The sequence below is a fragment of the Melospiza melodia genome, chromosome 26 (genome assembly GCF_035770615.1).
Source record: "Melospiza melodia melodia isolate bMelMel2 chromosome 26, bMelMel2.pri, whole genome shotgun sequence".
Classification (NCBI taxonomy): domain Eukaryota; kingdom Metazoa; phylum Chordata; class Aves; order Passeriformes; family Passerellidae; genus Melospiza; species Melospiza melodia.
The window spans coordinates 1882180-1906528 of NC_086219.1; the positions used below are offsets into that span (position 1 = coordinate 1882180).

The 24349-nt window shown below is 41.3% G+C and overlaps 1 protein-coding gene across 3 annotated transcripts in view; it reads left to right on the forward strand.

Moving 5' to 3' along the window:
- The first annotated feature begins 1642 nt into the window (after window positions 1-1642).
- Window positions 1643-24349, forward strand: part of MIB2 (MIB E3 ubiquitin protein ligase 2) — a 46169-nt gene continuing 23462 nt past the window's right edge. For 2 of the 3 annotated variants that reach the window (XM_063177099.1, XM_063177101.1), the window contains exons 1-3: window positions 1643-1870; window positions 14459-14779; window positions 16304-16475. In XM_063177099.1, coding sequence (XP_063033169.1) covers window positions 14533-14779; window positions 16304-16475 — 419 coding nt within the window. In that variant the 5' untranslated portion in view covers window positions 1643-1870; window positions 14459-14532. Of the gene's footprint in view, window positions 1871-14031; window positions 14155-14458; window positions 14780-16303; window positions 16476-24349 lie in introns of those variants that run through there. The other variant, XM_063177100.1, reaches the window with a different exon arrangement.

Sequence of the window (24349 nt, forward strand, 5' to 3'; positions counted from 1 at the left end):
TCCCAAAACTCAAAAATAAATCCTCAATTATCTCAGTATTTATTGAGCCCAGACCTCAAATTTAAGTCCTGAATTATCTCAGTATTTATTGAGTGATCCCAAAACTTAAAAGTAAGGCTTGAATTATCTCAGTATTTATTATTTATTGAGCTCAGTATTTATTGAGCCCAGTATTTATTGAGCTGAAAACTCAAAAGTAAATCCTGAATTATCTCAGTATTTATTGAGTGATCCCAAAAGTCAAATTTAAGTCCTGAATTATCTCAGTATGTATTGAGTAAGCCCAAAACTCTAAGAATGGATCTTCCCAATTGGTGCTGCCTGCACTCACCTGCCTCTAATTCATTTTTTAATTTAGATTAACACAAATCTGCCTGAGGGAGGGACCACGACTGACCACACTCCTTGGTGCCACGTTCCTGCTGGCTGTTGGTGCTGGCAAGGTTTTACCTCATTTAATCAGGGTTTTCAAGGTGTTTCTGTGCTCATATGGGGCAAAGTCAGTGGAGTTTGTGTGTCTTCACCTGACAGGAGAGTGCAGGATAATGCTGGCAAGGTTTTACCTCATTTAACCAGAGTTTTTAAGCAAAATCAGTGGGGTTTGTGTGTCTTTACCTGGCAGGAAAGTGCAGGGTATTAATACTGGCAAGGTTTTACCTCACCCAGGTGTCTCTGAGCTCAGCAAGGGCAAAGTCAGCAGAGTTTGTGTGTCCTGCACCTGACAGGAGAGAGTCACATGAACGCTGTCATCACTGTTGGCATCACAGACGTGACACAAACGCCTAAATTGCCTCTGAAGGTAATTACAAAAGGAGTAGTCCTGTGATTTAAGGTTCAAGGCCAGGCTGGATGGAGCAACCCGGCCTTGTGGAGGGTGTCCCTGTCCAAAAGGGGGTTGGAGCTGGGGGATCTTTAGGGTCGCCTCCAACCCAACCCATTCCACGATCCAGGTGTTTAAATTCACCTCTGGTGGCGCTTCAGCCACCCACGATCTCATTCCAGGCACAAGGCTGGGACAGGAGGAGGAGTTCAAAGCCCACCTGCTGAACAAAACCATGAATTCCCTTCATGGAATCACAGAACGGTTTGGGTTGGACGGGGACCTTGGAGATCACCTCTTTCCACTCCCTGCCATGGGCAGGGACACCTTCCACTGTCCCAGCCTGCTCCAAGCCCGGGCATTGAACACTTCCAGGGACGGGTGATCTACACCTCCCCTGAGCGACCTCTCGCAGTGCCTCACCCCCTTCACAGTGCAGAATCCCCCCTGATATCCAACCTAAACCCACTCTTTTAACATTTAATTCCGCTAAACCAAGCACTTGTTGGACTGAGCGATCCTAAAGACCCCGAACACGCAGCCCACGAGCATCCCCCCCCTCATTCCCTCCCGCGGGCTGCGCGGCCGCTCCGCCCGGGCAAACCGGGCACTGCCCCGCGCCTTCCCCTCACCGCCGAGCCGAGCCGAGCCGGGCCTGGGGCTCCCCGCGGGCACCCCTTGGGCTCCCCGCGGGCTCCCGGGAGTTGTAGTCGGAGCGCCCGGAGCGGAACTACGGCTCCCGGCTGCCCGCGGGAGCGCAGGCGGGGCGGCCCCGGGGCCGAGCTGCGGCTGCGGCAGCAGCACCGCGGGGACGCGGCGGCCGCGGGGACACGGCCCGGCTCCGGGGACACGGCCCGGCTCAGGGCAGCGGGGGTTTGCTACAGCCACACCGGGAGGTGCCGGGGTAAGGGCGGATCCCAGCCCCGGTGCCCGGCTTCACCCGCGTTCTCCGCCCGCCCGGGCGCCGCTGTGGGCATGGAGGAGGGACGGCGGCGAGCGCAGCGCTGGGCTTGTGGCTCTGGGGATCCTCGGCTCTGCCTTGGCCCTGAGGTACGTGCCTGGCTTTCCCCGGGGTGTTCCCCTCGGGATGGGGCAGCTGGAAGGGACCGGGGTGGTTCTGGCTCCTTTACCGGGGTGATTCTGGTCCCTTTAAACGGGATCGGGGCCGCTTTAGCCGGCGTGGTTCTGGCCCCTTTAAACCCGGGTGGTTCTGGCAGCTGTAGCCGGGATTGAGCCCCTTTTACCGGGGTGGTTCTGGGAGCTTTAACCTGGGTGGTTCTGGCAGCTGTAGCCGGGATTAAGGCCCCCTTTACCGGGGTGGTTCTGGCCCCTTTAACCCGGGTGGTTCTGGCAGCTGTAGCCGGGATTAAGGCGCCTTTACCGGCATGGTTCTGGCCCCTTTAAACCCGGGTGGTTCTGGCAGCTGTAGCCGGGATTAAGGTCCATTCACCAGGATGGTTCTGGCCCCGTCAACCGGGATTAAACCCTGCTTTAGCCGGGGTAGTTCTGGCCCCTTTAGCCGGGCTGGTTCCAGGACCTTTAGCCGGGATTGAGGCCGCTGTAGCCCGGGTGGTTCCGTCACCTTTAGCCGGGATTGAAGCCAGTTTATCGCGGGTGGTTCCGACACCTTTAGCCGGGCTAGTTCCAGTACCTTTAGCCGGGATTTTAGCCGCTGTAGCCCGGGTGGTTCCGGTACCTTCAGCCGGGATTGGGGCCGCTTTATCCCGGGTGGTTCCGGCCCCTTTATCCCGGGCCTGGGCCCGGCCCCGCTGTGCTCCAGCCCTGTCGGTGTTTCCCTGGCGGGTTTGAGCTCCGTCCTGTTCCCGGCCGGTCTCTCAGGTAAGGCCGGGCTCAGTGAGCCGGGAGCGCTCATTCCTGCGGGGAATTTCGTTTTCCCTGGAGCGTGTGGGGAAGGAAGCTCGGAGCTGAGGCACGTGTGGCTTTTTCCCTCCCGTGTTTCTGTATTTCCAGTCTGTGAATGGAGGCCACGCTAAACCCAGAATAAACCCGGAGAAGTTGGTGCAGCTGCGCTAAAGACACTGGAGGTGTTTGCTCTCATTTCACTGCCCATGCTCAGCTGCAGAATTACTTTCTGAATGTCACAAATTCTGATTCCTACCTCGCTGGGAAGCAAGCGAGCCCTGGCTCACCTTCATGGAGGTCACTTGAGCTTGGCTTTACTGCTGAACCTCCTCACTTTTTGGCTAAGAGCCTCATGACATCCTCTGCACTTCTCTGTTGCTATAGGAGGAGTGTATTTGGCTCAAATGAGATCCCATTTTTATTTCTCCTCTGTTTAGCAACTCCCTGCTTTCCTGAAACTGCTTGCTGTGGAGAATGATGCAGTTGTTCATCCTTCTAGGACCTTCCTCTGTGCTTGATTACCTGTTGAGTTTTTCATTCATGGTTTCAGGATCTGGAGGAGTGAATTGTCATGGGATGCAGCTGCTGTAAATAACCCACATCCCCCATTTTTGTGGTGGGAATGATGCTGTGTGACAGGTAGATAATGGAGATGTGAAAGGGGAAGCTTCCACAGCCTTGGCAGAGCTGGAGAGGTTCTTACCCTATTTTGAGCTTTGCTTTCTGCTCTGAGTTGTAGTGTCTAGGTTTGTGTCTGGAGCAGGTGATGTTTTTTGGTTCCTTTAAAAAGTTCTTTTTTGACTTACAGGGCAGTAGTTGGGTATCTCTGTGTAGTCTCAGCTCTGCCACTGGTGTATCCTCAGTACCTTGTGCCTGTTTTTCAAACTGATTTAATTCTGTGCTGGAAGGGCAGGGGTTCTTTAGGGTGCCTGCAGCATTGTTAACAGACTGTCATTTAACAGCATCACCATGGGCTCTGTTTTATTGAAGAGATATTTCCTTTTTAGGCTTCACAAAGGTGATTGTGTTCCCCATGCCTTCCTCTTTGCACAGCTCTGTGAGTCACTGCCATCAGAAGGAGCTTCATATCTGTGTGATACTTGGCTCAGCACAATTCTCTGCTTATTCTGATTTTGCTGTACAGCATCATATGTTTTGACATTTATTTTGAGTGCATGTTTGGAGCTCCGCGGCTGCGAAAATCTTGTGCCAGATTCGTGCATGAAGAATCTGTTATTCCCCTGCTTTGCTCTGCAATGGGCACTGCTGGGATTGTTTGGAAGAACTGGGATGCCTTTTCCACTGAAACTTTGTCAAACGTCTGGGAAACTGCAGGAAAAAACCCGTGGGAGTGCTGTGAGTGTGGTGGTTGCAGTTGTCTCCTTCCCTTTTTCTGGGGAAGAGGGATGTCCATGGCTTTTTCTGCTGCCTTGATGTGGAAGTGAGTGGCTCCAGGAGCGCAGGATGCTCAGAGCTGTGGCTGCTGCCTCAGAAAGGAGCTCATCTCCTGCCTGGTTTGGTTTTGCTGCTCATGGAGGCTGCTCCTGGTGGTTTCTGTGGAGTTCAGGGCTTTGAGGTCGTGTTGTCCCTGCATGTTCCCATCAAATGTGTTTGCCCTGCTCCAGAAGTGCCCCTGGGCTCAGGCAGGATTCAGGGCTGGGCTGAGTGTCAGCCCTGCTCCTGCCCTTTCCCTTCAGTTCCTGTTTTCCAGGGAGAGAATGGAGAGTCCTGTTTGAGTTCTGGCTGTTTGTCAGGGATTATAACTCATGGCTTGTCAAGGGCGTTTTTGGAGGGGCCAGAATTGTAATGCAGTGTTCTCTCACCTTTCCATTGCTCTCCCTGGAAGCTCTGTTGGGAGACAGAGAGAATTCTCTCCCACAGTTCTCCTCAAACAAAGTGCAGTCTGTTGTTTCTTGGGAGACTTGCAGAGCTTAAATATTTCTTTTCCCTCTGTACCAGTGTTTGAAATTTCCAAAAACACAGAAAAAAAATCTTCCAGAATTTAGTTAGGAGCATGGAATCAGTGAAGTTCCACTGATGTGCTGGCAGGATATTCAGCTGATTGATCCTGGACCTTGAGCCACGTTCGCTGATGGAATCCCAAGGGAATTTAGGGGTTTGAAACTTCCTTCCTTCAGCTGATTGATCCTGGACCTTGAGCCACGTTCCCTGATGGAATCCCAAGGGAATTTAGGGGTTTGAAGCTTCCTTCCTTCAGCTGATTGATCCTGGACCTTGAGCCACGTTCCCTGATGGAATCCCAAGGGAATTAAGGGTTGAAATTTCCTTCTTTTCCTGTGACCAGGCTGTGGAGAGCAGAACTTGGAGTTGGGATGAGCTTTGTTCCTGGCTCTGCCACCAACCCCGCGTGTACCTCAGTTTCCATTTCCCATCTGCAGGGTGCTCTTGGATTCTCCAAAATCCCCAGAGCACAAAGAAAACATTTGGCTTTGTGAAATGCACAGACCTGGGGGTGAACTGATGGACCTGCTGCCCCTCAAACCTTCCTGAGCAAGAAACCAAGAGCTCCTCCTCGCTCTGTTCTGCTCCCTGTGCCTGCCTGGCCAGAGGCATGTCAGCAGAGATTAGGTTTGAAGCTCCTGATCTGCTTTCAGAGCACACAAAGGGCAAGTTGCAGGCTGACAGCAGGCAGGAGGGCAGTGCTGACCCTTCTGGGAGCCTCAAGGGGGAATCTCAGGTTGGCAGGATGAGCTATCAAGGCTCATCAGGGATCCAGCGGGTTTTATGCTCCAGCTGCCTCCTGCCAGGCTGAAGGAGCTTTGGAAAAATTGGAGGAGGAGGAGGAAAAATTGTGTTCCTAATAATCCCTTTGTGCCACCAGTGCTGAGGGTCCCAGAGTTTAAACACCTGTGAGCCACAGCTCTGTGTTTCCTCAGCCCCACTGTTCAACCCTCAGGGCGTCAGAGTTAATTCCTCTTCATTTTTTCACTCCTGCAGTGAATCGGGATTTTGATTTTTGAACGACTTTTGGGGGACACTGGCTGACTTTATGGACAGAAAAGGCAATCGTGTCATTAAACTTCTGAACTTTTAAATGCTTGAACTGAGATTTTAGTGGTAAATAGGAGTTGATGGCTGGTGTGAGGGAGGTGCAGAGCTGAGCTTCACCAGGGCTCCACACCATCAGCTCTGGGCCAGATGGTCTCCTTGCCTCTGAGAAATATATTAGAGCAATGTCAAGGAAGAGCACAGCTGAAATCCTCTGCCAAGACAGATTTCTCACTGTTGGAATATGTTTCTGTCTGATCCTCTATTTCTAGATGATTGAAAATAGTTCTGGAAGGGATTTTGCTGAGGCCACCTAGTCCATCCTTCCCCACAAGGCATGATAAAGTGCACTGAAACCCTTCCTGATGGATCTCTGAGCTTGTCTGAGATTTTCCAGCTGCCCTGGGTGGTTGTATTTGACTTTATTAAACTGGGTTTTTTAATATTGTGGCTTTGTCACTGCTCTGGGCACAGGAAAAAGGGATGCAGGTGGTTGATTGTTGACCTCTTAGTGCCAAGGGCCAGAAAAGTGATGGTGATTCCTGGTAGGAAATGCAGAAAAATCACTCAATCCAATAATTGTTGAGGTTTTGTTTCTTTCCCATGGAGATTTTCCATGGAAAAGTTTAAATACCATTCTCCCATTTTTTTCTATGCAAAGATCTTCATTCAAACTTAGCAAATAATTGCGTTTTTTTTTTACTTAAACAACATTACCTAGTGCTTGTGTGTGTGGGCAGGGAGTATTTGTTTTTATTGTGAAGCAATATAAATTTAACTCAAGAGATCTGCTATTGAGGAAAAGTGGATTCAATGCAGAAGAATCACTCAGTGTAATAATATTGAGTTTTTGTTTCTTTTCCACAGAGATCTTCCATGGAAAAGTTTAAATACCATTCTCCCCTTTTTTTCTATGCAAATATTTTCATTCAAACTTAGCAAATAATTGGGTTTTTTTTACTTAAACAACATTACCTAGTGCTTGTGTGTGTGGGCAGGGAGTATTTGTTTTTATTGTAAAGCAATATAAATTTAACTCAAGAGATCTGCTATTGAGGAAAAAGTGGATTCAATGCAGAAGAATCACTCAGTGCAATAATACTGAGTTTTTGTTTCTTTTCCACAGAGATCTTCCATGGAAAAGTTTAAATACCATTCTCCCATTTTTTTCTATGCAAAGATCTTAATTCAAACTTAGCAAATAATTGAGGTTTTTTCGTTAAACAACATTACCTAGTGCTTGTGTGTGGGCAGGGAGTATTTGTTTTATTGTAAAGCAATATAAATTTAACTCAAGAGATCTGCTATTGAGGAAAAAGTGGATTCAATGCAGAAGAATCACTCAGTGCAATAATACTGAGTTTTTGTTTCTTTTCCACAGAGATCTTCCATGGAAAAGTTTAAATACCATTCTCCCCTTTTTTTCTATGCAAAGATCTTCATTCAAACTTAGCAAATAATTGAGGTTTTTTTTACTTAAACAACATTACCTAGTGCTTGTGTGTGTGGGCAGGGAGTATTTGTTTTTATTGTGAAGCAATATAAATTTAACTCAAGAGATCTGCTATTGAGGAAAAAGTGGATTCTCATCAGCTGCTGAGCTTTTTCAAGGCTCCAGGCTCCAATCTGCAAACTGTCAGCTCCAATTAAAGCAAATGGCTGGAGCTGTTTTTCCTCCCTCCTGGAAAGAACACAGTTCATCAAAAGCCAGAAGGAAATTTTCATCATGAGCAATGAGCAATTATCCCATGGGATGGAATAAGAGAGATCCACGAGATGCCCAGTGTGAACTCTCACTTGGAATCACTTTTAATTCTCCACTGGCCACACCAGCGCTGATCTCAGCAATTTGGAGCCTGAAATTTTCCCTCCCTGGTAGAGAGAACTTGTGCTTTTGTTGGGGTTTGGTTGATGTTGATGTGGAAATGTGAATTTTGAGCATCCCTGACCTTTCTGTGTGGGGTGGGTTAAGCCTGACAGAGAACAGGACTGAAAAGGTGAAATTAAGGAATTCCTCAGGTGTAAGGATTGCTTGGAGAGGCAAAGAGATTCTAAACATTGCCCTTTTCTATTTCTTCCCCCAGTTTTTATTGCTGAGCACCCCAGGGTGCTCTCTCTGTGAACTTTCACTTGTAATCACTGTTAATTCTCCACTGGCCACACCAGCACTGACCTCAGCAATTTGGAGCCTGAACTTGTGCTTTTGTGGGGTTTGGTTGATGTTGGTGTAGAAATGTGAATTTTGAACATCCCTGACCTTTCTGCGTGGGGTGGGTTAGCCCAGACAGAGAACAGTACTGGAAAGGTGAAATTAAGGAATTCCTGAGGTGTAAGGGTTGCTTGGGAAGGCAAAGAGACTCCAAACATTTCCCTTTTCCATTTCTTTCCCCAATTTTTATTGCTGAGCATCTCAGGGTGCTCCTTCCTGAATTCCTGTGCACCCTCAGCCTCAGTGGGAAAACCAGGGAAGTTTTGGATTGTTCAGCCCCAGTTTAACACCCCTGTCAGCCCTGCCACAGCTTCTGCTGTTTGTTTTTTTTTTTTTTTTTTTTTTTAAATTTTATTTGTGGTTTGTGCTGGTGTTTCCTAAAGGTGCTGTTTGCATTTCAGTGTTTCAAAGCAAATATTGACCATTGTGCAACCCAGATTCGTTCCATGCTTCAGTCCTGCAGTTAGCAGGGAGCTGATTCATGAAAAACGCTCTGTGTGTCTTTGCTGCTGGCTGGTCCCTGTCACTTTCTGTTTAATTAATTCTCCACTCACTGCTGACAAAAAGCCCTTTCTGGTGCCCAGCTCTCAGTGACAAAGCCAGTTGGGGTTTGGTGCAGATCAGTGTTACATTTTTGGAGCAGGTTCAGATTTCTGTGCCTGTGGTCATCAGAGGGAGGTGAAATCTGAGTTGAATTGAAGGTTCAAGGCCAGCTCAGTGCAGTTTCTGTGTCCACTGCAGCTTTTGGGTTCTGCCATTCTCACACAAAATGAACCCAAAATTCAGGGTGTGCAACTTATCTGTCACTTCTTCCACCTTTAGGAAGAAAAATCATTTATTTAGATCATTTATTCTCAGGTTGATGTCCATTTTATAGGAAACCAGAATGCTGGAATGAAGGGTCCTGAATATTAATACATTTATTGGTGCTTCCTTTAGACCTACATCCTTTAACAAGGTGAAATTAATAAATTTGCAAGGTGAAATTAATGAATTTACTGGTTTATATCCATTTTTTAGGAAACCATGAAGAGTTTGCACAAAGCTCCTGAATATTAATAAATTTGTTGGTGTTCCCTTTAGACCTGCAATCCTTTAACAAGGTGAAATTCGTAAATTTACAAGGTGAAATTAATAAATTTGCTGGTTTATGTCCATTTTTAGGAAACCAGAATGTGCAAACTCTTCATTCCAGCAAAGCTCTCGAATATTAAATTTACTGGTGCTTCCTTTAGACCTACAATCCTTTAACAATTTGTAGAAATAGATGGAAAAACAGAGCGAGAACCACTCAAATATTACTGAAAGGCAAAGAAAGCAACTCAGTGCCAGCGTAAAAATGAAATGGAAAATTCACTTTGGGCAAACCAGATCAATGGGCTGGCATTTGCAAAGGCCGAGTGTTGATTGCAGAGATAAATCCTTGCTGGGGACTGAGCCTGGCTGGTTATTTTTATCTTTTCCTCCCTTGTGTTTCAGGATGTGCCTGTGCCTGCTCAGAGCTGGAGTGACAAGATATTAAATCCCTGAGCAGAGCCTTATTAATCACCTGCTTGATTCTGTTTATGTAATACAGTTAAATATACTCTGGGAGCACGTGAGGTTTGGAAATTATTTCACCTCACTCAGGGTTTTATTTTTTTATTTGATTGATTTGTTTCGCCAGTGGCAGCTGCCCCATATTTGATTTTTTTTTAAATTTAATCTCAGACTGATTTTATCATTAAAATGGGTTCATTTATCTGCTGTTGGTATTTAAACTACAAAAGCAGCATCTGCTCCTTTCTGCCTTCCCCCCATGTGCCAGTGATGCCATTTTGCACTATTTTAGACCAAATAAAATTCCTGATTGCATGAGGAGAAAGGAAGAAAAATGTCATTGAGGCTTTGCAGAGGAACCTCCTGGAATTCCAGGCTGGAAGGGACATTAAATCCCATCCTATTTTCCTGCTCCAAACCTGGCCTTGGACATTTCCAGGGATGGGGCAGCCCCAGCTTCTCTGCTGCAGGGTGTCAAAATCAAAAATATTTTGCTGCTTTTCTGCTCTGTTTTCCTCTAATATCAGCTGGTTTTGTGTGAATTTCAGGGTTTTGGCGTGAATAATGAATATTACTAATTACCTTTCAGGTTTTTGGCGTGAATAATGAATATTACCAATTACCTTGGTGATAAACTTAGCAGCTATAAGCCTTGAGCAGAGGTATTTGATCCTGGTTGTGTTATTAAAGAACACAAAAGTGTTTATTTCTGCCTTGCAGGTAGGGGAACAATAATTGATGGTGCATTGAGCTGTGAAATTTGTGTCAGGAAAGGGGGAAAGCCCTGCTGAGCCTTATTTCTGTAGGGAAATACAGGAGGAGGGGAAAAAGTGCTAAAACCCAGCAGATTTTAATTCAATATGAGCTGGCTTAATTCAGCCAGGACACCAAAATTATGTTGATATTTTTGATGTGAGGATATCCAAAATTAAGTCTTGAAATAGTGGAGAAAGTGCTAAAACCCAGCAGATTTTAATTCAATATGAACTGGAGGACACAAAATTATGTTGATATTTTTGATGTGAGGATATCCAAAATTAAGTCCTGAAACAGTGGAGAAAGTGTTAAAACTCAGCAGTTTTTAATTCAATATGAGCTGGTTAATTCAGCCAGGACACCAAAATTGTGTTGATATTTTTGATGTGAGAATATGCAAAATTAAGTCCTGAAATAGTGGAGGAAGTGCTAAAACCCAGCAGATTTTAATTCAATATGAACTAGGTTAATTCAGCCAGGACACCAAAATTGTGTTGATATTTTTGATGTGAGGATATCCAAAATTAAGTCTTGAAGCTTTCCAGTGGTGGTAGCTGATTAATCTACACTTTTAATGACTTGGTAAGAATTTATTTAATGGCACTGGAAGAGGCAAATAGAATGAAAAGAGTAAGAAATGGACAGTGGTGTTATTTTCAAATTCAGTGTAATTCTGGCTGATTTGGGGGCTGATCAGATGGGGAAATTGGGAATTTTGGGGAAATGTGGGATTTGAAATTACCTGAGGAAGCATCTCCTGCATGGGCAAATCTCAAAAGTGGAGCGATTCACCTCAAGACAATTCAAACTGCAAAATATGGTTAAAGGGAAGGAAAAAAGCTCTTTTTTAATTTTTTTTTTCTTTTAAACATATCCTCTGTTTACCATGCTGTTCAAATAATGTGATCACCAGGCACTGATTTTTGTCAGCTGTTTCCAGCACTGGCTTCTGTTTGCTGTGGGGCCACACCAGCAGCAACCTTTGCCTCCCAGCAGGCAAAGGAAATTGGGCTGAAATATTGAAATATTGGCAGAAAGCTGCCACAATTATTGCAGCTTAAATTTTGCGGGCTGAAAGCTGAAATCCAACCAATTTATCTTTTTTCCAATTAACTTTTAGTGGGATTTCCTAAAGCTGAGGCGCTGCTCTTTCCTGTGTCACAGCAGGCAAGGTCACAATGTTATTTGAGGATTCAGAAATCTGAATTATTCCTTCATGCTTACCTGAAATTCCCATGGGAAACTGATGTTTCCTTTCTGAATTATTTCTGGCAGCTCCACCTGGAATAATTACAGCCCAGGCAGCATCAGGGGAGGAGTATTTGCTTCAGTGAGTGAAACATTTCCACTTAGGGAAATCAATAATGCTGAGATTTGGAGCAGCTTTTCCCTCCTGTTGTGCATCTCCCGTGAGGAGGGGATGGGAGAAAATGTGTGGAAAATGGAATATTCAGGTTAGGAAGGCATCCTCAAGGGCTGCTGATGCTTTTTGCAAAACTGACAGCTCCTTTGAAGGATTTCAGCAGCATCCAAAATTTGTGGGAAAGTGCACAGGGAGATGTGGGTTTATGAAGGATATTCTTTGATAATTCCTGCCACAATGGATGTTTCTTTGATAATTCCTGCTCTTTTTGGGGCACAAAGAATATTCTTTGATAATTCCTGCTCTCACAGAGACGGTGAACACCGGTGCGCCTCCAGCTCAGCAGTGTTACATCCACCCCCACAAAAACAAGTGAAAGATCACCCAGGGAGACTTTAGTGATGATGAGGAGGGAGGATGGTGTGGAGTTCACCAGGACAGCTGCTTTGATGCTGCCCTGCTGTGCCAGGGGTTTGGGTGTCACAGCCCTGAGGACAGGGAGAGGCTGAGGCTGAGCACAGATCAGGCTCACACTGCAAATGTGCATCAGTTTTTTTTTTGGTTTTTTTTTATGGTTTTGCATCAAACCACTCCTCCACGCATTCAAAAGGGGATGTTTGGCTGGAGGATGGGTTTATTTTTAGGGTTTGGTGGTTTTCAGATGTTTTTATTGGTGGGTGGCAGCGTTGAAAGCACATCCCGGGGCCGAGCTGCTGCTGGGGCTGAGCACATCCCCTCAGCTGGGGCAGCTCCCCACACTCTCTGTCCTGGCACTGGGGGTGCTCTGCTTGTGCCATCTGCATTTTTCATCCCTTGGCATCCTCTTGAGCCTTATTTTAAAATTTTTACAAAATCTGGGTGTTGTGGATAGCTCAGAGGAAGATCCAGGGCCCAGAGCTGCTGCTGGGGCTGAGCACATCCCCTCAGCTGGGGCAGCTCCCCACGCTCTCTGTCCTGGCACTGAGGGTGCTCTGCTTGTGCCCTCTGCATTTTTCATCCCTTTGCATCCTTTCTTTCAATTTTTGAGAAAATCTGGGTGTTGTGGATAGCTCGGGAGGAAGATCCAGGGGTGCCCAAGGATGCTACAGGAGATTTTTCCAGCCTCTGCACATCGAAAGCCACATTCCTTTTGTCTGTCTTATGCTTACCCTTGTCAAACAAGGATTTGAGAATCTGCTTGATTTAAGAATCTGCTTGAATTCAGAATTGAGGATGTGCTGCATCTGTGTGGTGTTCACCCCATTGTCATGGCAACAGTTGGGAAGGCTGGCCCTGTCTTGCTGATCTCGCTGATATTCTCCTGAATATTAATAAATTTCCTTCCTTTTGGCCTACATCCTTTAACAAGCTGAAATTCGTAAATGTACAAGGTGAAATTAATAAATGTACTGGTTTATATCAATTTTTTAGGAAGCCAGAATGCTGGAATGAAGACTTTGCACAAAGCTCCTGAATATTAAATTTACTGGTGCTTCCTTTAGACCTACATCCTTTAACAAGGTGAAGAAATAGATGAAAAAACAGAGTGAGAACCACTCAAATATTACTGAAAGAGAAAGAAACAACTGAAATAAGTGAGAACCACTCAAATAAAGGCAGCCCTAAATCTGCTGGGTTTATTGCAGGTGGAGCAGCAGCCCTGCCCTGTTCCTGCTGTGGCTCATGGATAAATAACAGGAAAGGACTGAAATTAATCTGACATTGACCATGTTTTTGTGAAACTGCCTTTGCTTGGGGAAAACAGGCAAATGCTTTTTTCAAATTTTAAAACTTCCTGTATCCTCAGATCAAAACCAAAACTGACTTGAAGGGCAAGTGAAACTTGACAGTGCTGTAAAAAGATGAGATGCATGTGGGGAGACTTCCTGAAAATGGACTGAAATTCACTTTTATTGCTAAAATCCTGCTGTTGGTGTTTTCTTGCTCATTTCCTTCAATTTTATTTACTGTGCTTGCTTGTTTCTGCTGCTGTTGTGTCTCTGTGTTCATTCTTGAGTTTGGGATCAAGGGCTGGTACTGGAATTTTGTAGACTCCTTGCCCAGTTCTCTTCCCTAATGCACAGCTCTCTGGAAGAAGTTTTTGGATTTTATTGCAGGTGCTGATGAGCCTTGGAAGCCTGGTTAGATTTTCTATCACTCCTGTCAATGCTTAAGCTGTGAGAATCCCATTTGTGAACGTGAAAAACTCCAACCGCTTGTTTTTAAAATTTTGGAAGTTTAATAATAATAAAATGGTTATAAAAATAGCAGTGTAGTTAGAGTAATAATAATTTGGACAATTTGGATTAGGATAATATGAGACAATAAAAATAAAGAGTTATGGATGACCAGGTACCTTTTCTGGGCAAAATAAGCCAAAAAAGGACACAGTTAACAGAGGATTAACCCTTAAAAGCAACAGCCTGTTGCATATTCATACACCTCATTAGTGATCCATTTAAATACAGGATTCTGTCTGGTGAGTGTCAACTTCTTCCTCTGAATCCTGAGGGCATCTTCATGGCTGAGTGAGGCAGGAAAAAGTTTCTCCTGATAATGGAGCAATAAATTCTCTTTCTCTGAAAGATTTCGGTGTCCTGTGGCTGCTATCTCCCTGTGAGTCCTTTCTTTAAAGAAGTATCTCACATAGCATAGTTTCTATTTTAACATTATGTTATAACCTAAAACTATATTTAACACACTACTAAAAAAATTAATACAGCATCACTGTCTGACATAACACATATGAATATTTGAATATTTGAATATTTGCCAAAAGCCAATCATAAAATACACATTTTTCGCAGCGAATAAAGCCGATTTATCTCAGCAAGTCAGGATTTTTCTGCAGATTCTGGTGGGGGAGATGAGATGTGATGTGTGGAACACACGCCCTGAATTTCTGCTGTTTCGTTCGCAGGCGTGCTGACCATGCTGACCCCACCCGAGACCCCCGTGCAGCAGGAGCACGCGTAGGGTTTGCTGTGCAGATCCATGGAGCCGGACCCCCATGCCAGCATGCAGGTGGGGATGAGGGTTGTGCGTGGAGTGGACTGGAAGTGGGGCAGCCAGGACAGCGGCGAGGGCAACGTGGGCACCGTGGTGGAGATCGGCCGCACGGGCAGCCCCACCACGCCCGACAAGACCGTGGTGGTGCAGTGGGACCAGGGCAACAGGACCAACTACCGCACGGGCTTCCAGGGCGCCTACGACCTGCTGCTCTACGACAACGCCCAGATAGGTGAGCACAGCAGGGCACGGCCCCTGGCACTGCCATTCCTGCCCCTGTGCCAGCCTCTGCTCGCGGCCTGCACGGCGATGCGCGGCCAGGGGTGTGCAAAATAACCCAGCAGTAATTTAGAGCCTTCATTTGTGCATGTCTGTGTGGTCTGTAAAGAGTTTAATTTAGTGTTTCTCTCTGTGCAAAGAGCGCAGAGGGCAAGGACACAGCCCCTGGCACTGCCATTCCTGCCCACAGCACCCCTGCCCCTGTGCCAGCCTCTGCTCGCTGCCTGCCTGGCGATGCTGGGATTTGTTGGTGGCAGAATAACCCAGTAATAATTTAGAACCTTACTTGTATGTGTCTGTGTGATTTGTAAAGAATTTAATGTAATGTTTGACTCTGTGCAAAGGCTCTGCTGGAGCAGGGCATGGGCAGGGGCACAGCCCCTGGCACAGTCACCTCCTGTCCCTACACTGTGTGATGGGACAGCATTTAGCACCGCCTGATTTCCCTCTTTGAAAAGGCTCTGCTGGAGCAGGGTTTGGCATTCTGCAGTACTGGAAGGGTGGTTATGAAATCCTGATTTTCCCTGGAATTCCTGTGGATCTCAAAGGTCTTTCTCTGGAAGGGTTTGGCACTCTGCAGTGCCGGAAGGGTGATTCTAAAAACTTGATTTTCCTTGGAATTCCTGTGGATCTCAAAGGTCTTTTTCTGGAAGGATTTGGCACTCTGCAATGCTGGAAGGGTGGTGCTAAGATCCTGCTTTCCCTTGGAATTTGTGTGGATCTTGAAGATCCTTTTCTGAAACGGTTTGACATATTTGCAATGCTAGAAGGGTGGTTTTCATAAGGGTGATTTTCCCTGGAATTCCTGTGGATCTCAAAGATCCTTTTCTGCAGGGTTTGGCACTCTGCAGTGCCGGAAGGGTGATTCTAAAAACTTGATTTTCCTTGGAATTCCTGTGGACATCCAAGATCTTTTTCTACAGGGCTTGGGCATTCTGCAGTACTGGAAGGGTGGTTATGAAATCCTGATTTTCCCCGGAGTTCCTGTGTATTTTCCCCGGAGTTCCTGTGGATTTTCCCCGGAGTTCCTGTGGATTTTCCCCGGAATTCCTGTGGATTTTCCCCGGAGTTCCTGTGGATTTTCCCCGGAATTCCTGTGGATTTTCCCCGGAATTCCTGTGGATTTTCCCCGGAGTTCCTGTGGATTTTCCCCGGAGTTCCTGTGGATTTTCCCCGGAGTTCCTGTGGATTTTCCCCGGAGTTCCTGTGGATTTTCCCCGGAGTTCCTGTGGATTTTCCCCGGAATTCCTGTGGATTTTCCCTGGAATTCCTGTGGATTTTCCCCGGAATTCCTGTGGATTTTCCCCGGAGTTCCTGTGGATTTTCCCCGGAGTTCCTGTGGATTTTCCCTGGAATTCCTGTGGATTTTCCCTGGAATTCCTGTGGATTTTCCCCGGAATTCCTGTGGATTTTCCCCGGAGTTCCTGTGGATTTTCCCCGCAATTCCTGTGCATCTCCCATTCCCTTTTCCCCCCAGGTGTCCGTCACCCCAACATCATCTGTGACTGCTGCAAGAAGCACGGCATCCGCGGCATGAGGTGGAAGTGCAAGCTGTGCTTCGACTACGACCTGTGCACGCAGTGCTACATGAACAACAAGCACGACCTGGCGCACGCCTTCGAGCGCTACGAGACCGCGCACTCCCAGCCGTGAGTCACCCCTCCCTCCTTAAGGAGAATAAAAAAATAAAATAATACAATAAATATGAGTTTAATATGAATGCCAGGAATATTATAATGTAATTTAATACACTATTATATGTAATATAATTATGTTATATATATGTGTAATATATATAATATAATATGTTATATATAATATAATATAATATAATATAATATAATATAATATAATATAATATAATATAATATAATATAATATATGTAATATATAATATAATATAATATAATATATGTAATATATAATATAATATAATATGTAATATATATAATATGTAATATATATATGTAATATATATATGTAGTATATATATGTAATATATATATGTAATATATGTAATATATTATATGTAATATAATTATTATATATTATATGAATAAAAACGTATATAAATGATATAAAATATAGAAATAATAAAAATAGAAATAAAATAAAATAAAGAAAATAGATAAAAGAAAAATATAAAAGAAAAATAGAAATAAAAGAAAAATAGAAATAAAATATAAATAAAATGGAAATAAAATAAAAATAGAAATAAAATAAAATAGAAATAAAATAGAAATAAAATAAAAATAGAAATAAAATAAAATAGAAATAAAATAAGAATAGAAATAAAATAAGAATAGAAATAAAATAAGAATAGAAATAAAATAAGAATAGAAATAAAATAGAAATAGAAATAAAAGAAAAATATAAGAAAAAAATATAAATAGCATAAAAATATAAGAGAAAAGAAAGACACCAATAAATGAGAGAGAAAATAACAGAAAATTAAAATATAAAAATAAGAATAGAAATAAAATAAGAATAGAAATAAAATAAAAATATAAGAAAAAATAAAAATACAAATAGCATAAAAATATAAGAAAAAAGAGACGAATAAAAAGAGAGAGAAAATAACAGGAAAGGAAAATATAAAAATAAAAATAGAAATAAAACCAAAATAGAAAAATAGAAGAGAAAAAGAGACGTATATATAGAGAGAAAATAAAAATATAAAATAAAATAGAAAAGAGAGACATAAGAATAGAGTGAAAATAAAAATATAAATAAAAGAGAAATATAAGAAAAGAAAAAGAGACATAAAGAGGAAATAAGAGGAAAGAAAAATATCAAAATTAAATATATAAATAAAATAAAAATATAAATAATTTAAATTTATTGTTTATTTTATTTATTAAAAATATATAAAATAAGAGAAAAGAAAAAGATACATAAAGAGAAAATAAGAGAAAAGAAAAATATAATAAAAAAATACAAATAAAAAATATAAACATATAAGAGAGAAGAAAAATAGTGAGAAAATAAAAATATCAAAATAAAAAGTAAGGGAAAAAGAGACTTATAAAAAGAGAACATAAAAATATAAAAATAAAAAAATATTAAAAAAAGAAAATATATATAGGAAAAGAAAAAGAGACATATAGAAGAGAAAGAAAATAAGAATATAAAAATATAAAAATATAAGAGAAAAGAAAAAGAGACATATAAAAAGAGAGAGAAAATAAAAATGTAGATTAACTTTAAAGCATCTGCAACAAAGTGGGACAAAAAACTAATAAACCAAGAAACACTTCTAGTAGTCAACTTCTAATTTTAATAAATTATAACATCTGTATTATCTCACCCTTCTCATAAAACTAGAAATAAAATAAAACTTTTTAAAACACCTCTCAATTACCCCATCCCTAAGTAAAAAAAAAAAAAGAAAAAAAATGAAAAAATTCAAATCTAAGTAAAAAAGATGGGTGCCCTGTGTGAGGGAACAGGCGGCTCTGCGCTCTCAGCCCTAATTTTAATAAATTATAACATCTGTATTATCTCACCCGTCTCATAAAACTAGAAATAAAATAAAACTTTTTAAAACACCTCTCAATTACCCCATCCCTAAGTAAAAAAAATGAAAAAAAAATGAAAAAAAAAGAAAAAATTCAAATCTAAGTAAAAAAGATGGGTGCCCTGTTGAGGGAAGAGGCGGCTCTGCGCTCTCAGCCCTGCCTCAGGCACTGCAGATCTTTTCAAGAACTGAAATTTCCTGCCTGTGACTCACTGGGGCTATTGCTCACATCACTCATCTCTCTTTCTTTTTTATCTTTTTTTTTTTTTTTTTTTTTTTTTTTTTTTTCTTTCTAAATAAAGTAGACAATAAAACCCTTGGCAGCTCCTTAGGGACAAAGGGAAGAAAATCAAAGTATTTTCTTCTGGGTTTTTTTCATCTTCTAAGTAAAGTAGAGGAGAAAACCTGTGGCGGTTCCTTAAGGACAAAGGGAGGAAATCAGAGTATTTTCTTTTTTTCCTTCTAAGTAGAAGATGGAACCTTTGGCAGTTCCTCAAGGACAGGAAGAGAAAATCAGAGTATTTCATTTTTTTCTTCTAACTAAAGTAGAGGAGAAAACCTTTGGTTGTTCCTTCAGGACAAAGAGAAAATCAGAGTATTTTCTTTTTTTTCTTCTCAATAAAGTAGAAGGAAAAAAATAAGAGAAAAAAATAAGAGAAAATCAGAGTATTTTCTTTTTTTTCTTCTAAATAAAGTAGAAGGAAAAAAAAAGAAGAGAAAAAAACAAGAGAAAATCAGAGTATTTTGTTCTATTTTTTTTTCTTTCTAAGTAAAGTAGACAATAAAACCTGTGGCAGTTCCTTAAGAATAAAAAGAGAAAATCAGAGTTTTTTCTTCTAATTTTTTTTTTCTAAATAAAGTAGAGGAGAAAACCTTTGGCAGTTCCTTAGGGACAAAGAAAGAAAATCAGAGTAGTTTCTTTTTTTACTTCTAAATAAAGTAGACAATAAAACCTTTGGGAGTTCCTTAGGGACAAAGAGAGAAAATCAGAGGATTTTATTTTTTTCCTTCTAAGTTAAGTAGAAGGAAAAAAGGAAAAGAAAAAAAGAAGAGAAAAAAAGAAGAGAAAATCAGAGTATTTTCTTTTTTTCCTTCTGAGTAAAGTAGACAATAAAACCTTTGGCCGTTCCTTAAGGACAAAGAGAGAAAATCAGAGTATATTTTATTTTTTTCTATCTAAGTAAGGTAGAAGAGAAAACCTTTGGCACTCCCTTAAGGATAAAAAGAGAAAAACGGAGTATTTAAGGAGTCAGTGGTAAATGCTGGGTGGGTTTTGGGTTTTGTTGAGCTCCTTTGGGTTCCTCCTTTCCCTGGCAGGATCTGGGATCCTTTGGTCCCTCACAGATTCCTGCTGCTGTCCCAGAGCCCTGCTTGCCACAGGTCGGTAATTCAGGATTTGGGGGATTTCATGCAGGATTTGGGGGATTTAACCCAGGCAGGCCCTGCAGAGGTTCCAGTCAGTCTCTAAAGAGGCTTTGCTGACACCTTTACCTGCAGAGCTATTTCAGCTCCTAAAATGACCTGAGGTTGAACTTTAGGGCATAGCAAGTGCTGATTTTTTTTTTTAATTTTGCTATTTGGGGTAATCTCTTCCTGACGTCCTAATTTGTTATTTTTTATTGTTATTTTTGTTTATTTTATAATTGCTTAGATCACTTATCTCTCTTTTTTCTTTTCTTTTGTTTTCCTTCTAAATAAAGTAGAAGAGAAAACCTTTGGCAGTTCCTTAAGGACAGAAAGAGAAAAACCAAAGTTTTTATTATATTTATATTATATTATATTATATTATATTATATTATATTATATTATATTATATTATATTATATTATATTATATTATATTATATTATATTATATTATATTATATTATATTATATTATATTATATTATATATTTTTATTATATTTCTATAATAAATATAACGAATATATACTATATTATATATAATATTATATATAATATACATTATATATGCTATAGTATATATTATATACTATATATTATATACTATGTTATAGATTAGATATTATAAATAGAATTATATATATCATACATAATACATGATATTTCATATTATATAACATTTTTATATTTATTTAATAAATATAGCAAATACATACTCCATTATATATAATGTCATATATTTTATACATTATATACTATATATTATATACTATATATGATATATTATATATTATGTATGATATATATAAAATATTATATATATTATATATATTATACATAAAATATTATACATATAATATTTATATAATAAATATAATAAATATTATTTTTATTTCTTGTTTAGTTTGGATTTTATGGCTCTTGTGGGAGAGCCTCTCATCCTTGGCTGAAAGGATGGAACTGAGTTTTACTGAAGAGCTTTTTTCAGAGCTGTTGTATCCATTTCCTGAATATTTGCTGAATAATTGGGAGGTAAATCAGTGTCTGTGAGCAGAGCAGGGCAGCAAAGCAAAGCTCGTCAGTTTTCTCTTAGGGCTGGAAAATTCAGGCACGTTCTGGTGAGTTCTGCAAAAAAAAAAAAAAAGGGAAAAAAAATCTGGATAAAGGAAAAATCTGGATAAAGACAGTTCCTGAAATAGGTTTCTGTAATCAAACCTGAGATAATCTCCTAGAAAATATTAATGTTGTTCTATTCCCATGCAACACCAACATTTTGCTTGGATCTCCTGCTCAGGGCTGGGCTGAATTTCAGATGTGGAATAATTTACCCAGGTTATTTTCTGGACTTTTCTCACCAATAAATCACAACCTCAGTGGTTTTTCACAAGCCTTGTTTTTTATTTTTTTATTTTTTTCCTGGCAAACAATGGAGCTGGAGGAGCCAGCGAGCTACACAGGGAAATGTTTTGTGTAATCAAGCACAAGAAATACAAATATTTTCTCCCATTGTGCTTTATCCTGTAGTCAAAACAGAAATTGCAGTTATTTTCAGCTGTAATTCTTAAACCAGCTCTGGCTGGTGGAGTTGGAAATCAGATCCAGGAACAAGTGTGTGCTCTGATTTAGGTCTGGGCAGTTTCAATAATCCAAATTCCCATCTGTGGCTCTGGGAGCTGAGCTGATCCAGCAGCTGAGTGACAACTGCTGGGTGTTTGATTTCTGGGCAGTAATATAAATAATGAAAATTATTTACACAGCAACCTCCTCAGCAGGTGGTATTTTTAACTATTTATTTTAAACTTTGCTTAAAAGAAATAGTTAATAAATAGTTTAATAATAGTTTTTTAACATTTGAGCTAAGAAATTTGGGTGAGGAATGTTTGGAATCAAATTAACTTATTAATATGGATTTATTTTTTTTAATCTATTAAGGGATTTGTATTTTACTTTAGAGAAATTTTATTTCATGGAGAAAAGCACCACAGTTTGCCAGATAAATTGCCTGTGCCTCCTTAAAAAACCCCAACCATGAGCACCAAGGTGTATTTTCATACTGGGGCTTCCCTTGTGTAATTTGGATTATTCTGTTTCATTTCTAGAACAGGTATTGACATATGATATATAGACATATTCAGTGAGATATTTTATCTTTATCTTTGCTGAAATTACATGATCAAAACTTCAAGCAAGAGAAACTGACCCAGCTTTGGCTGGGTTCTGAGCTAACAATGAAAGTTGGAGGATGATAAAATGGCATTTTCACTCTGTGTGCTCAGTGGTGTTCCTGCATCTCCTCAGTGCAATATTCTGCTTTTTAATGCTCTGTGGGAACATCTCTGAGTGAAAATCTGTCTGCAGGAACCTTTTTAGTTCCCATTTTGTAGCCTTGGTCTGAAACCTTCCCTGCTGTGGCTTTTCAGAGCAGGAATTGATCCAAATTACTTTGGGGGTTACCAAAAAACCACAGCTTTTATTGGTAAAGATGTGTTATAAGGCTGGTTTTGTCAATAAATATGTCCTGTCATGGAAGGAGAGGATTGAAAAGGAAAAAATCTGGGTAAAGGCAGCTCCTGAAATAGGTTTTGGGATCCAGATTACTCTGGGGTTACCAAAAAACCACTGTTAATTAATGTGTTTTAAGGATACAGCTGGTTTTGTCAATAGATATGTCCTGTCAAGGAAGGAGAGGATTGAAAAGGAAAAAATCTGGGTAAAGGCAGCTCCTGAAATAGGTTTCTGTGATCCAAATTACTTTGGGGGTCACAAAAAACCACAGTTTTTACTGATAAAGGTGTGTTATAACAATATCCACATTTATGATATAAGGGTACAGCTGGTTTTGTCATGAACTTTGCCTTGTCAAGGATGGAGAGGATTGAAAAGGGGAAAATCTGGATAAAGGCAGTTCCTGAAATAGGTTTTGGGATCCAGATTACTTTGGGGTTACCAAAACACTACTGTTAATTAATGTGTTTTAAGGTTACAGCCTGCTTTGTCAATAAATGTGCCTTGTCAAGGATGGAGAGGATTGAAAAGGAAAAAATCTGAACAAAGGCAGTTCCTGAAATAGTTTTTGGGATCCAGATTACTTTGGGGTTACCAAAAAAACCACTGTTAATTAATGTGTTTTAAGGATACGGCTGGTTTTGTCGTGAGCAGTGCCTTGTCAGGGATGGAGAGGATTGAAAAGGAAAAATCTGGGTGAAGGCAGCTCCTGAAATAGGTTTCTGTGATCCTGATCTCAGTCTGGTTCCTGCCTGAGCAGCCAGCAGCCATCTGTCAGAAGTGCCTCCTTTATCCTCTGCTGGAAGAGTTTCAGGAGAAGCTTTGCTGGGGGGATTAGAAAACCTGGAATTTCTTGCTTTGAGGTCACTTTTGTCTGTAGTTCCTGCAAGAAGTTAATGATTTGGCTTTTCTGGAGGTGAATCTTTGTGTGTGCTGGCTGGGATGTGGGGTTTGTGTGTCCCATGAGTTGAAAATCTGGTTTAGAGCTGTGCCTTTGTGAAGGGTTTAATGTGATATTTATTTATTATCACAGGTTTATGGGCTGCCACTTTACAGGGTGCCCATCCCTTCTACTTCTTGTCCCTTTAATTGTGTTTATTTCTTCAGGTAAGAACTTTCTGCAGCAGAAAAATCCCACTAAACACGTCAGCCATGCCTGGTGTGAAGGAGCTGTCCTTGCTGCTGCAGATTTACAGTAGTTTTTGTTTGAATTTCTCCAGATCAGTGGATTTGGATCTCCCATCCCTCTCTTTAAAGCGGGGCTGATTCAGATGCAGTTCCAGATGCAGCTCAGGGATGTCAAAACCCAAATCAGCACCTCAGAGAAGCTTGAGCAGGCAGAGCATCCCCAGGGAGTGGTTCCCAGAGAGCCACAACTTCATTCTGGACAGTTCATGCTCCCAAGTGCTCTCTGGGCCCTGCAGTGATTTAATATCCTTGGAATTTGTAGGGCAGGAGTGGCTGCAGACTTGTGCTGTCATAATTAAATTTGTTATTAAAGGCAGCACCACGGTGATTAAATTTATCCCAGGGGTATTTTTGCATCACACTGGGTAGCTTTGGTGGTTATCCAGTATTTGGAGCAAAACATTGAATTAGATTAAAACCTTGATAAGAATCTTTGGCTGAGGAGATTTGGTGCTTGCATCAGAATCAGGGTCAGAATTTTGGTGAGGCTGGGGAAGGAGGGCACTTCTGGCCCCAGAATTTCAGCAGGACAGGAGATGGAGTTTCTCACAATTTCCTTTTTTAAGGAAACTCAGCTTTCTAAATTGATCAGCTTTGGTTTTTTTTTGGTCTCCATCCACAAGTTTCAGAGGAGGTGGCAGGTTAATGTGAGAGGGTTGAGCTGGGGAGTGACTGCTGTTACATGATAATCCAAAAAGGGAACTTCTGCTAAGAATAGAATGAGGGGTGGATATTTTGCTATTTAAACATCCTAAGCTCAGCTTGGTGCTTTATTTTACTATCACTAAGAATCTTTGCATTGAATCCCATTCCTTGTGAGAGGAGGCTTTGGAAGAGAGAATTATATTTTTATCACTTTGTCTCAGGGCTTGGCTCAGACATCTTTGATAAATTATTAGAAAAACATTGA